At 43.6% G+C, this 14,944-nt stretch overlaps 1 protein-coding gene and 1 long non-coding RNA gene across 9 annotated transcripts in view; both read right to left on the bottom strand.

Annotated features, from left to right (window-relative positions):
* The window catches only part of LOC149982034 (uncharacterized), a 108,563-nt gene that overhangs the window by 56,791 nt on the left and 36,828 nt on the right, over window positions 1–14,944 (bottom strand). The gene's annotated exons all lie outside the window — the stretch shown is intronic.
* Window positions 1–14,944, bottom strand: part of LOC110530172 (cyclic AMP-dependent transcription factor ATF-6 alpha) — a 53,263-nt gene that overhangs the window by 37,753 nt on the left and 566 nt on the right. For 2 of the 8 annotated variants that reach the window (XM_036985727.2, XM_036985730.2), the window contains exons 2-10: window positions 14,369–14,466; window positions 14,216–14,282; window positions 13,714–13,793; window positions 13,529–13,616; window positions 13,042–13,245; window positions 11,307–11,503; window positions 3,808–3,993; window positions 3,162–3,253; window positions 1,400–1,579 (exon numbers count right to left, since the gene is read on the bottom strand). In XM_036985727.2, the coding sequence (XP_036841622.2) occupies window positions 1,400–1,579; window positions 3,162–3,253; window positions 3,808–3,993; window positions 11,307–11,503; window positions 13,042–13,245; window positions 13,529–13,616; window positions 13,714–13,793; window positions 14,216–14,282; window positions 14,369–14,466 (1,192 nt within the window). The remainder of the gene's footprint in view (window positions 1–1,399; window positions 1,580–3,161; window positions 3,254–3,807; window positions 3,994–11,306; window positions 11,504–13,041; window positions 13,246–13,528; window positions 13,617–13,713; window positions 13,794–14,215; window positions 14,283–14,368; window positions 14,467–14,944) is intronic. The other 6 variants (XM_036985728.2, XM_090182054.1, XM_036985729.2 and 3 more) reach the window with 3 other exon arrangements.

The raw sequence follows: 14,944 nt of genomic DNA, 5'->3' as shown, positions 1-14,944 counted from the left end.
GTCCTCCACTCAGTACCTGTATTAATGGCACCTGTTTGAACTTGTTATCAGTATAAAAGACACCTGTCCACAACCTCAAACAGTCACACTCCAAACTCCACTATGGCCAAGACCAAAGAGCTGTCAAAGGACACCAGAAACAAAATTGTAGACCTGCACCAGGCTGGGAAGACTGAATCTGCAATAGGTAAGCAGCTTGGTTTGAAGAAATCAACTGTGGGAGCAAATATTAGGAAATGGAAGACATACAAGACCACTGATAATCTCCCTCGATCTGGGGCTCCACGCAAGATCTCACACCGTGGGGTCAAAATGATCACAAGAACCGTGAGCAAAAATCCCAGAACCACACGGGGGGACCTAGTGAATGACCTACAGAGAGCTGGGACCAAAGTAACAAAGCCTACCATCAGTAACACGCTACGCCGCCAGGGACTCAAATCCTGCAGTGCCAGACGTGTCCCCCTGCTTAAGCCAGTACATGTCTAGGCCCGTCTGAAGTTTGCTAGAGAGCATTTGGATGATCCAGAAGAAGATTGGGAGAATGTCATATGGTCAGATGAAACCAAAATATAACTTTTTGGTAAAAACTAAACTCGTCTTGTTTGGAGGACAAAGAATTGCATCCAAAGAACACCATACCTACCGTGAAGCATGGGGGTGGAAACATCATGCTTTGGGGTTGTTTTTCTGCAAAGGGACCAGGACGACTGATCCGTGTAAAGGAAAGAATGAATGGGGCCATGTATTGTGAGATTTTGAGTGAAAACCTCCTTCCATCAGCAAGGGCATTGAAGATGAAACGTGGCTGGGTCTTTCAGCATGACAATGATCCCAAACACACCGCCCGGGCAACGATGGAGTGGCTTCGTAAGAAGCATTTCAAGGTCCTGGAGTGGCCTAGCCAGTCTCCAGATCTCAACCCCATAGAAAATCTTTGGAGGGAGTTGAAAGTCTGTGTTGCCCAGCAACAGCCCCAAAACATCACTGCTCTAGAGGAGATCTGCATGGAGGAATGGGCCAAAATACCAGCAATATTGTGTGAAAACCTTGTGAAGATTTACAGAAAACATTTGACCTCTGTCATTGCCAACAAAGGGTATATAACAAAGTATTGAGATAAACTTTTGTTATTGACCAAATACTTATTTTCCACCATAATTTGCAAAAAAATTCATTAAAAATCCTACAATGTGATTTTCTGGATTTTGTTTCTCATTTTGTCTGTCATAGTTGAAGTGTACCTATGATGAAAATTACAGGCCTCTCTCATCTTTTTAAGTGGGAGAACTTGCACAATTGGTGGCTGACGAAATACTTTTTTGCGCCACTGTATGTATAAACAGTATTATAAGTATATTGAGTCAGGAAACCCTCATGTTCATGTTGTGTTAATTACCTGTCCTGGGATTGGTGGGATTGTGGGTACTGGGCATCCAGGGGCTCCAGTGGGGACTGGGGGTCTGGTGTCTCCTCCCCTCGCCTTTGTTGTTGGTCGGGGGAGAAGCTGAGCAGATGTCGGCTGCTTTGTGGCTTCCCAGTGGACAGGCTGGAGTTGCTGGTCTCTGACTCCCACACACTGAGACCAGAGGGACAGGGCAGGGCCTTCAGTTACACAAGTCAGGCGAAACACAGCAAGAACAACATAGACTAACACACACACACGTTGATCTGAACATTAGTAGAGTATTAGAGCATTTCCCTTTAAGGACAGAAATGTTCTGAAGTGAATCAGTCACACACAGATACAGACACATACACACAGTGGTTGAAGCATTTACAAGGATCAAAAATGGATTCCCATTTGACATTTTGATGTTAACTTATGGATTCATAACAAATTAAACACTAAAGGCTCGTTTTTATCAAAATGGTCAAAATGCCTACACAAGCATGAAACAACCATGATGGGCGATGAAGACAAGAGGAAGAGTGATCTGATCAACAGATCAGGAAGCAAAGCATTGGTTATAGTGGCCAGACTACAGACCGAAAACCGCACAAAACTTAACGTGGCGTAGGAGAGGGAAGGCACTCTTGGCTAAACCACACAAACAAACACACACACACACACACAAAAAGACACACGGCCATGCGCGCGCGCACCCACAGCGAGAGAGTGAGAGAAAAGAGGATAAACCGTGTGGTCTCCTACTCGAGCCAAAACAATACCAGACACTATGGATCTGAGAGCAGTGTTCAACACAAAGACACATGTCGTCGGGCTCCTTATATAGACAAGTTGTGCAGCAGTGTCAAATGAAAACAGTTACACACAAAAAAAAGTACACCCCTCAAATTCCTGCAAATGAAAACCAAACGTGGGAGTGAAAAAAAGACTCAACTCAGCAGCAGGAACTTATTCATTGAAAAAAAAGATTTCATATTGACTTGAGCTATGACTGGAAACACTGGTGTTGTTTTTATTAAAACTAGTCTCACCATGAGCAGGAAACATTAGCGAAAGTTCGCTCAGTTCCTGACTGGGGTTTACTGAACAAATACTTGTGAGAGGATTTAAAAGGGACATGTCCATTCAGAACGGAGTGGTAGAATACATTTAGAGTCTAAAAATGAAATATTATCTCCAGGCTGTTTCTCCGAACCGGCCGGCCGGTGTGGAAGGGAAGCTACGCTCCCACATTCCTAGTTCTGGGAAGCTTGAGCGTATGGAAAACTCCCCTCTCCTCTCCCGACTCACATCCAACTTTCCGAAGCCTTCCTTCGTGAGGGAATTTTTTGAGGGGGGGGATGTGGCCTTTTTTCCGAGACATTGGGGGGAAACGCCTAATTTATAAGGCATGTTGGTGAATTATCCAACTCTGGACATAGCAAAGAGCTGACTGACTGACATAAAAGCCACCCATTGATAGATCATTCATTTGCATTCATTTGCATAGATGATCATATGTAAATGTGGTTGATGTTAAGTCTGGAAACTGGAGGAGAGAGACTCAAACACATTGGTTGTGACATATACTACAGTGACACACTGCATGAGGGCTTGTGGAGGGTTGTCGTGACACACTGTATGAGGGCTTGTGGAGGGTTGTCATGACACACACACACACACACACACACACACACACACACACACACACACACACACACACACACACACACACACACACACACACACACACACACACACACACGCTCACCTTATGGGACCCGTGTTGAGCACGAAGAAGACCAGGACGACCATAAGGCACACAGCCCGTCTCTTTGGAGCCGTCACCTTCAGAACAGTGTTCTGTGGAGTAAGAGACCAATCGACTGATTTCACCTAGCTGGATCTACGCAAGCTATGCATTGGCAAAAGCTTTCACCTATCAAATCATGTTAGATCAGTGATTACTTCAATAAAATGAATCAACCCTTAGGGCCTTGCCCCTGTGCACTTGCGGAAGTCCAAGAGGATTGGATAGGTGTTAACAATGTGGCGAAAATTCCCTCTCGCTTACCATAGGCCAAGGTGGGGTTACTGCCATATTGCTTAATGCTTCACCTATGAATTCCTCTGAAATCTGATCTTGTCCTATCAGATCCAAAAAGTGATCAAGTAATTGATCAAGAGCACAAGGGACGAAGCAACTTCCTGGACTTAAACACATCCCTGCTCTTCGTGCCTGTCTGAGCCTGTGGCACTGTTCAAATAGATTCAAAAACGCAACCCTTCTTTAAGACAATCACTGCTATGTAACCACCCCATTGTTTCCACTTATCTTACGTTTTCGATCTGTGGTTTTCTCAAGGTAAGAAGGAACGGTGCAATTTTAAGGTTTCCAAACCCGGGCCGTCCCTCACCTCCGTGAGAAGTCCGTCCAGCTGGGTCCTAAGGGATCCGTTCTCCCGGAGCAGCCTCTGGTTCTCACACAGTGCCCCCCTGAGACGGGCCTCCAGAGCCTGCTGGGCCTCTTTCCTCCTCAGCCTGGACAGCGTGGCCGAGTCACGGTTCTTCACCATCCTCTGCTGCCGCCGCACCACACACGCCTGGACAGGTAGAGAAGGAGGGACTGATATAATGAATGTGACATGGTTACAGTTCAAAGTTACCACACATATTCAGCATACAGATGAAGTCGGAAGTTTACATACACCTTAGCCAAATACATTTAAACTCAGTTTTTCACAATTACTGACATTTAATCCAAGTAAAAAGTCCCTGTCTTAGGTCAGTTAGGATCACCACTTTATTTTAAGAATGTACATGTCTGAATAATAGTTAGAGAGAACTATTTATTTCAGCTTTTATTTCTTTCATCACATTCCCAGTGGGTCAGAAGTTTACATACACTCAATTAGTATTTGGTAGCATTGCCTTTAAATTGTTTCACTTGGGTCAAATGTTTTGGTTAGCCTCCCATAAGCTTCCCACAATAAGTTGGGTGAATTTTGGCCCATTCCTCCTGACAGAGCTGGTGTAACTGAGTCAGGTTTGTAGGCCTCCTTGTTCGCACACGCTTTTTCAGTTCTGCCCACCAATTTTCTATGGGATTGAGGTCAGGGCTTTGTGATGGCCACTCCAATACGTTGACTTTGTTGTCCTTAAGCCATTTTGCCCCAACTTTGGAAGTATGCTTGGAGCCATTGTCCATTTGGAAGACCCATTTGCGACCAAGCTTAAACTTCCTAACTGATGTCTTGAGATGTTGCTTCAATATATTCACAATTTTCCTACCTCATGATGCCATCTATTTTGTGAATTGCACCAGTCCCTCCTGCAGCAAAGCACCCCCACAACATGATGCTGCCACCCCCGTGCTTCACGGTTGGGATGGTGTTCTTTGGATTGCAAGCCTCTCCCTTCTTTCTCCAAACATAACGATAGTCATTATGGCCAAACAGTTCTATTTTTGTTTCATCAGACCAGAGAACATTTCTCCAAAAAGTACGATCTTTGTCCCCATGTGCAGTTGCAAACCGTAGTCTGGCTTTTTTATGTCATTTTTTGGAGCAGTGGCTTCTTCCTTGCTGAGCGGCCTTTTAGGTTATGTCGATATAGAACTCATTTTACTGTGGCTATAGATACTTTTTTACCTGTTTCCTGCAGCATCTTCACAAGGTCCTTTGCTGTTGTTCTGTGATAGATTTGCACTTTTCACACCAAAGTACGTTTGTCTCCAGGAGACAGAACGCGTCTCCTCCCTGAGAGGTATGACGGCTGTGTGGTCCCATGGTGTTTATACTTGCGTACCATTGTTTGTACAGATGAACGTGGTACCTTCAGGCATTTGGAAATTGCTCCCAAGGATGAGCCAGACTTGTGGAGGACTACAATTATTTTTCTGAGGCATTAACTGATTTATTTTGATTTTCACATGATGTCAAGCAAAGAGGCACTGAGTTTGAAGGTAGGCCTTGATGTCAATTAGTAAATCAGAAGCTTCTAAAGCCATGACATCATTTTCTGAAATTTTCCAAGCTGTTTAAAGGCACAGTCAACTTAGTGTATGTAAACTTCTGAACCACTGGAATTGTGATACAATGAATTATAAGTGAAATAATCTGTATGTAACCAATTGTTGGAAAAATTACTTGTGTCATGCACAAAGTAGATGTCCTAAACGACTTGCCAAAATGATAGTTTGTTAACAAGAAATTTGCGGAGTGGATGAAAACATGAGATTCCAACCTAAGTGTATGTAAACTTCCGACTTTCACTGTACATACAGTATGTGGTCCACGTGGGAATCAAACCCACACCAACTCACGAACACCATGCTTAACTCCACCTATTCCGAACAAACATGAACAATTCAAAAAGGATGTCCGCAACACAGCAGAATTCAAAGATGATATGACACGAGTACATTGGCCTTGGCATGCAGATGGCATTGGCTGTGTGTTTACAAAACCAAATCTGGTGACACCAGTTACACCAGACGTAAGCCATATCCGGCAGTAAACCCTTTTGGACGCCATCTTGACTGTTCAGACAGAGCAGGCTATTTGTTTGTCTAACACAGCACATCACACTCAGTCACATACTCACTCAATAAAACCCAACAGGTGCAGCTGCTGCGAAAGGTGGAAAAAGTGACCCGGAATCATCAATTACAAGCTGATAATGACTCCAGCATGTTTCCCCAGAACGGACCTCATACGTCCTAACTTCACGCACGCTCGCACATGTACAGACACACACACACACACACACACACACACACAGCCTTTTTCCATGTCTGAGTGGGCTGGGAGCTGGACGGACATTGTTAGGACGCCGACATAATTAATGGTGGGATTATTTAAGAACGGCCATCCAGGGAGAGAGAGAGAAGGGGACAGGACATTCTCAGTGTTAAATAATGACCCATAGAGGAATGCTCTTGCAATGTTTTAGGAAAAAAATAAATATGATTCAATGAAACAGGATAAAGTGCACAGGTTAGTCCTACCAGTTCCATTTTATTTTTAGAAGGCAGACAGCCATTGTTTACGTAAACTCAGAGCCAGACACTCAAGAGTCTAGTAACTGGCATACATTCTGTTGTCCTCCAATGCCCTCTCAGAGTCTTTCTACCACTGAGCCACAGACCACAGGAGAACCCTGCTATAGCATTCAAACGGCTTTGTCTGCTGCAGCCCATTTCTGAGGCCATGCGTCATAGCATTTCCAACAGCACAGATTTCAGGGCTATGCAAATGCAGACCACACATTTTATTTGGTCTCCGTTGAGGGGGGAACCCTGCCATCGGTGACCTCTTGGGAAAATCGAAAAGTGCATGTCTGGTTACCCAATAGTGGGGTTGGAGGGTGGGGTACGTGTCCTGCAAGGGGAAAATGATACCCTGCCTTTAGTAACTACTACATTGCCAACAGTACAAACTCCCCCTCCTCCACAATGGTAGACAGTCAGCAATCTAGCACTTCAGTGACTGTGGGGTAAACTGGGAGTTGGGAACATAATCTGAATACGAGGCTGAAAATTAGAATTTGGTGAAACAATGAGTTGGTGCTCTCAAGAGATGTGGATTACAGCGTGGTTGTTGATTGGGGGATGGGATGTTTGTTGTTGTTGATGTAAAACTCTGGACAGTGGGGGGGAATGGCGAAATCAGCAGTTTTTGTGTGGTGAGATAACATCAAGCTCGGAGGTCCATGAAGTTATTGTTTTACGCTATTGCTTTAAATTGCCCTAGCCCTTTTTATGCAGTGCCTTTGTTAACAAACTACTCCCAGACATGAGTTTTATTTTTTTATTTTACCTTTATTTAACCAGGCAAGTCAGTTAAGAACAAATTCTTATTTTCAATGACGGCCTGGGAACAGTGGGTTAACTGCCTGTTCAGGGGCAGAACGACAGATTTGTACCTTGTCAGCTCGGGGGTTTGAACTCACAACGTTCCGGTTACTAGTCCAACGCTCTAACCACTAGGCTACCCTGTGGATGCATGCACAAGCACGTGTTAATCTTAGAATTGTACCCAAAGCCATCCAGTGATTTTATTTTATCATGGGAAAAGAGCTAATGCGTACAGCAAATACTACAATGTGGGTTTGATTGGATTAAGCCATACGCTACTGTACTGTACACAGACTTACAGTACAGTACATGAACAGGATGTCTTCAAAGATAGTGAATTACATTCCAGCAAAGGCTTTTCGAGCCTTCTCCACCATGAGCCATTCAAATGATCTATCTATCTATCATCCCTACTGTACTAGTCTGTTCATTTTTCTGAATCAAGATTTTTTCTTTTTTAACTGCTTTTTGAAAACCATTCATCCTATTCCTTGGCCGTCGATTCCAGTTCCCAGGAGCATCAAGAAGAGATTTTGGCAGGAAGTTGGCCTCCTAAATTACACTATGATTATCTAGCAGCGTCTCTGCATAGCCTCCCCCTGCTTTGTAGAAGCACAGCCATAAATTGATATGAAATGTAATTTGTCAAAAACAGTGCAGCCAAGCCAGTGATGCTACTACAGTGCATTAAAACAACAAGGAACATGGATTATGTCAGTGAGAGGCTAAATTGGCAGTGGCAAAACTACAGGGTCCTACATAGATTACTGTATTGAGTCGCTCCATGTAATTTCAGCAAGCCATGACACCCACCATCTCTGATTGTTCCGAAATCGTTTCTGTTGTTAGAAAAAGATAGGATTGGCATTCCTGAAATGTTATTTTGTTAAAATTTCATTTTATTAATTTATTGCACCCATAAAATGGGCCATTTTAATATATAGGGTTCAGATATTCAATAAATATAGTACCCAACATCCGATTTGGACCAAACGTCTTCCTAACAATGATTAAGACATGAGGAAACCCCCCCCCCTCCCCTCCCCAAAATTCAAAAGCTACCCACGGAACTCCCACAACCCCATGCCAATCCAACCCCAACAACCAGTATACAGTATCAGTTCTCTATGTTTGATAATATGAAGCTGAAGCTTGGAGTAATGCTTCTTCATACTATGTAATGTATTCCCTGTGAATCTGTTGAAGTTGCTCACATTATTTACCATAAAGTAGTGTACAAGTTCCAGGTTTTACCCACTGGATGCCACAGATCCAAAAAACATGACCAGATTCACAGGGAATACATGACATAGTATGGAGAAGCAATATTCTAAACCACAGCTTCATACTACGTGTCAAACTTAGATAACTAATACTGAATACTGGTTGTTGGGGTTGAGATTGGCATGTGGTGTGGGGATCCATGGGTGGCTTTTGATTTCTCATGTCTTACTTATTAGTAGTTAGAAGTTTGGTCCAAATTGTATTTGGGTACTTCATTGACTATTATCTGAAACCTATACATTTTAAATGCCAATTTGGGTGAAATCAATTTGCCTAATTTCTGAGATCAAATTATATTTCAACAAAATAACTACAGAAACGATTTCAGAACAATCCAAGATGGTGGGTGTCTAAATCCTCTTTCTTGTGCGTACCTTTTTGGAGAGTAGCTTCCAGCGTTGTGTTCTGGTTTATTCCATGATTTATTCACTCAAATTAAATGCACACAGTGGTGACACGTCTAGCCTAAGTCATATCTTACTCCAGTCAACATATGTGCTCAGTCAACAAGCCTGGGTCTGCCCAGTGTCCATCCAGACATCAGGAGGGAGGTGGGAGTCATCAAGAGATATGGGTGTCTACTGCCTGGGGGGCTTGGTGGTCCCAGACAGGTGGAGGAGAGATGAGGCTGGTAGTTAGGAGGGCAAGGCCACTTTAAAACCCACAGGGCCTGAGAGTGGTCAGACAGACATGGAGCACCTGGATTTTTACTGTGGTAACACTTACCTGGAGGAGTTTGTCTCACGGATGCAGAACATGTTGTCTCACGGATAGAATATGTTGTCTCACAGATGTAACATGTTGTCTCACGGATGCAACATGTTGTCTCACGGATGCAACATGTTGTCTCACGGATGCAACATGTTGTCTCACGGATGCAACATGTTGTCTCACGGATGCAACATGTTGTCTCACGGATGTAACATGTTGTCTCACGGATGTAACATGTCTCACAGATGTAACATGTTGTCTCACAGATGTAACATGTTGTCTCACAGATGTAACATGTTGTCTCACGGATGTAACATGTCTCACGGATGTAACATGTCTCACGGATGTAACATGTCTCACGGATGTAACATGTCTCACGGATGTAACATGTTGTCTCACGGATGCAGAACATGTTGTCTCACGGATGTAACATGTTGTCTCACGGATGTAACATGTTGTCTCACGGATGTAACATGTTGTCTCACGGATGTAACATATTGTCTCACGGATTCAACATGCTGTCTCACGGATGCAGAACATGTTGTCTCACGGATGTAACATGTTGTCTCACGGATGTAACATGTTGTCTCACGGATGTAACATGTTGTCTCACGGATGTAACATGTTGTCTCACGGATGTAACATGTTGTCTCACGGATGTAAATATTTATATCATCAACATTTTGCAGCCTAAAATAGGTCAATAACATGACGTGGTGAGGAGAGATTGGAAACATCTCAAACAATGTTTTCTTGTAACGTAGAACATATATCTGAAATGTATACCTGTCTCATAACAACTGGGATATTTCAGCTTGTTCTTAAAAAGTTCCCTCAAGTGAAGATATATTTAGATTTGGCGTGTTGGCACAGTGTTGCGTCATCGCTGAGTAAATGTTAGTAGTACTGGGGATGGAGTGCTGGTGCCTGGTCGTTCATGTGACATAGGAAAGCCCCTCACATTAGGCTACTCACCCATTCCAACAAGGTGACATAAGGACAGCTGGGGTGACTGGTTTATTTAGCCTTGTCTTGAAGAAATAATAACGTATAACAGTTAACCACAGTTTAGGACCATGTGTAGCACTGTGGTAGTGAAAATTATATTATTTGACTTTTCTAAAAGTGAAGAAAGTGGATAAGTTAAATATAAAATCATTTTAAAAATATCTTATTGTTTAGGAGGCAGGAGTTTCTCCAATAAAATGTCTAATTATTATGTCTGTGTTAAGCTACAAAATGTGGGTTTTACAGTGGTAAAGCTTGGCAAACATATTCCACCCATTAGTAGCCCTAGTAATTGCTATTGAGTTGTTGGCTCAGTCAGATTATTTACAACTTGTCGACCATGACTGGAAATTATGATAATTAAATATTTATATAGTAGCTCAGAGACGTGAAACTATAAAAAGGCGAAGCCAGAAATAACGGTCATGTTTTACCGGTGATGGCAACGATTGTTTTATCTCCTCTTTGGTTTGAAACAGGGAGATAAATCACCCATCTTCCTGTGGGCCTCCTTGTCCTTACTCTCTGGGCACAGCCACAGACAGTTAGTCTTTTCAAAAGACCCATTCAGACATTGTGCCCTGCACAGGTTCCCAGGGGTTTAAAGGTCAAACACAATTGATTACCAGCCTTACATGAGCCCCCAGAATGGGAGGAGGAGGAAGACTATGTTGTGTTCTCCCTGACCTGACGGTTGGTCCGTCAATGTAAGCAACCCCCCCTCCACACACACAAAATCCATCCTTGTCTTCTAGCAAGGAGACAAGCCATGACACAGCAAAATGCTTGATTTCAAAGAAAATTCCTGGCACTACATTCTGGCCATCACATAGCCATGTAAGCTTTGGAGATGGCTAACAGTTCTAACACATAGTGAGACTCAAAGAAGGTCTGGAATCAAAACAGTTTCCTTTGGCAAATTGTAACAGGATGTCCATCCAGCCCTTGGCTTCCAATTTGGATACTTAATTTCATTGCAATTAATTAGGCTGAAGTAATTAAATTTGATAGAAAGCAGACACATGGAGGTCAGATCCATTTCAATGTCAAACGTACCTCAGTGTTCACTGCTGTGCTGTGATAGGTCACCGTCATGGGATGGGCATGGCCAGTGAGGGCAGTGGTCCCCATGGTAACATTGGGGACAGTTGGCATGGTGACCACCTGGTTGGTGACAGCGAGGAAGGCAGGGGTTGGGGAAGTGATCTGGGGTCCAATCACCTGTTTCGGCTTGAGATGCATTGTGTGAACTGCTGATGACAAAGACCAGATGCAGAGTTAAGAAATAGTTCAACCCTTCTGTCTGTCTGTTTTAGCCCTGTCCCAGACCTGGATTAGCTTTAGGCTATGGCATGACAGAGTAAGACGAGTTAAAGCGCATACAGATCTGAGACCATCCCATGTCCCACTGGGGCCTTTTCCACTTAAGAGTACATCACTGTAATAATTGATGGATTACTGTCATAGTAAACAGCATTTCTCAGCTGGGGAACATGTACAATCGCTCTTTACAAAGCTCATCTCATACGATCAGACCTGGATTCAGATAGTATTCTATTTTATCTTCTTCCTAACCAGACTGTAGTTTTTTTCTCACCCTCACCCACGATCACTAAGGATGTCTGGTCACCTGTATGGGATATGGACCCCCCCCACCCCAAAAAAACCTCATCAACACCCCGAATCCATCCCACTAAAGGTCCAGAGTCAGACTCTTGTTTAGTGCTGAGAGCCTGTCCCTCCCTCAGACCCCTTCAGTCCCCCGAAGACCCATTATCAAACAATGAAGCCCTGCCACAGTCGCCTTCAACGCCCTGGCTCTCGTGAAGTCTATTGGAGTGTAGTAGGGAACTGCTCCCATGCTAGTTAATCTGAAATAACACAAGTAGCCCTAAATTCCTATTGAGGTTAAAGTATTTTAGTCAGGCTACTAATGGGCCAAGACATTACTGTCTCAGAGAGAACATGGATGACTACTGTGAATAGGGACCATCGGAGGAGGTGAGTAGTTGTACTGATGACATCAAGGCCTATACAATGGATGTATCCGTTTGATCATTGGCATATAAATGAGGGTTACGGCAGTTACAGTTGATATGAGTGTGCTTTGTGCTGACGTTCATGAAATATATGTTTTTAAACATGAATATTTCCACACAGTGGTTTTCAAACTCTGTCCTTGAGGTTCCTGCAGGGTATACACCGGCCAGTCATTAGCCAGACACAGTGTTGCTGTAATTGAGGAGGAGGCAGTAGTCTTCTTTGAACAAGAGACAACAGACTGAGGACACCTTGTGGTCAAGAGCCACATGTGCAGTCATAGAGGATACAAATGATTCGAACTGTTCCACTTTCATTTTGGATGATGAGTCGGCTTTTACTTTTCTTTCAAATGCCACAATCGGGTATACAGACAACATGCACTTAGACCACTTCAGATAGGGAAATGGGTCACTAGATTTTTTTATTTGAGTCATTTAGCAGAAGCGAAATATACAGAGCGACTTACTGTAGTGGGTGCATACACCTTCCACTGGTCCCCTGTGGGAATTGAACCCACAACCCTGGCATTGCAAACACCATGCTCTACCAACTGAGCTTCACGGGAGCAAGTCAAAGGACTATTGGACTTTGAGCAAGCCAAATAACCTGAATTATTTCAGTGAATGAGACACACCAATATAGATGGACATTAATGACAACAAACTGTGCACATTATTCAAATCACCGGTAAAGACATTTGATTGTGTGAAGACAACACAAGACTACAACAGAATGAACTTTCTCTCACCAGTAGAGGGGGCAGTAGCATGGACGGTCACAGGCGGTGGTGCCTTGACCACTGAGACCACAGTCTGTAGGCTAACGGGCTGGATGACAATGGTCCTGGTTTTGAGAAAAGGGGCCACAGGCTGTGTTAGAGGGACAGAGGGGGGCGGTTTGGGCTGGATTGACACCCTCTGGGGTGGGTGGGCAGGTCGCTTGGTAGGCTTGGCTGGCAGGAAGAGAACGATAGAATAAGAGATCAATAAAAAAAAGAGTGTGATAAATACATTCACATTTACGTCATTTTGCAGACGCTCTTATTATGAGCGATTTACAGTAGCGAGTGGGATAAACTATAATATGTGTATAACCAGACAGGTTCAATGATTTTCTGAAGATAAAAAAAAAAAAGCGTCCCACATTTTGACATACACGACACCATATATCCACCATATTGTTACATATCAATGATTTATCATGAGTGTTTTAGCTGACCTGAAGAGACGTCCTACCTCTGGGAGATTGGCTGACCCACTTGTGCATTTTCTTTCCAGGAGTGAGCATTGTCGGCAAAGGCTGCACAGACACGGCATCCTCCTGCTGGTAGGGATGTGCATGCACAAGAGAGAAGTGAGTGAGACTCGTGAGTGGTTAGCCTTCTACTTAACACAGAGTGTTATGTGAAGCGTAGACTTACTTTCAGAGACAGCGGTGACAGTGAGGAGGTATCACTGAGTGCTGATCCAGGTGATAGGGAGGACCCAGGAACTCCAACACCTGCCAACGTAACAATAGGAACTCAATCCAACTATCTGTCAACAGAGGCATCACATTACAGTGTCCCTTCCTCTTTAACGTCCCATGTGAATGAATAGTCATTCTACCCAACACAGTACGGGGGGGGGGGGGGGGGGCCCTCACAGGTTCAACTTTCCCACGCTAAAGACATCCACCTAATGTCTACTGACATGGGGGTGACCAGGAGACGTAGAGGGACTGTGTGTGTGTGTGTGTGTGTGTGTGTGTGTACTGTATGTGATTTCTAATCTATTACCAGGAAGTCACAGGGTTCTTGGAGGGTTTCTGACAGTCTTCTTCACTTACTTTGTCTTGGTATGGGGCCAACAACCCAATCTTGAGTCATGGCTGTTATAGGTTAACTGAAAGTGACGCAATGCTGGTGATTTTTTTTTTTTTACCTGTGCAGCAAGCGTCAGTATCTCCACTGGTGAAGGATCTCCATTGTAACAGATTAATGTCATTCACCTGAGGAAGGTGCAGTCTTGTTAACTGTCACACAGTAGGATAATAACCACACAGCATTACATAGAGGCTGAAATGTGTTGCACTACCTCTTTCAGTGCTGTTTCATCACGCGGTGTGAACTCGAATTCTTGAAGGAGTTCCTCTGCATCACTTAGGTTCTCAAGTTCTTCCAACAAGTTGATGTCTGTAACAACGTTGCAGGAGGAAGAGATCCGTGAAATATTACAACGTCGCTAATTATATATGTTTCAAGGTTGCAAAAGATTATTCAAACTTTCCAAAGTAGCTTCAATACATTCAAATATGCAGCAAGATGGGGAGGAAGTTGCTTATGGCCATCTCAGTCAAAACGTTGGGTTTGTACTGCTGAGTATGGGCACCAAAACGCATGTTATATATTGAACACAGCAGTGATTGAATTGGGCATGAGCTCACCGAAGCAGAATACCGGCCCTTCAAATGTTCTACTGTTTGAGCCCGTTCCTCTTATAGAATATTATCTCAAAAGTATTGTGGAGCTCCTGCACCTAAATGTAAACAATACCGGCACCTATTTTATTCCAAGTCAAGCAGTGGAATACGTACACAGTTTAATGATACTGTTAGGTGGCATCTAATTTCCTGACAGTCAATGAAGTTGCACGCAATGATGTATATAGGGT

Source organism: Oncorhynchus mykiss, chromosome 8, assembly GCF_057628025.1.
Source record: "Oncorhynchus mykiss isolate SJ-2025 chromosome 8, ASM5762802v1, whole genome shotgun sequence".
In the NCBI taxonomy this organism is placed as follows: Eukaryota; Metazoa; Chordata; class Actinopteri; order Salmoniformes; family Salmonidae; genus Oncorhynchus; species Oncorhynchus mykiss.
Note: the sequence above shows the minus strand (reverse complement) of the source record. Positions and strands in the feature narration are given on the sequence as shown.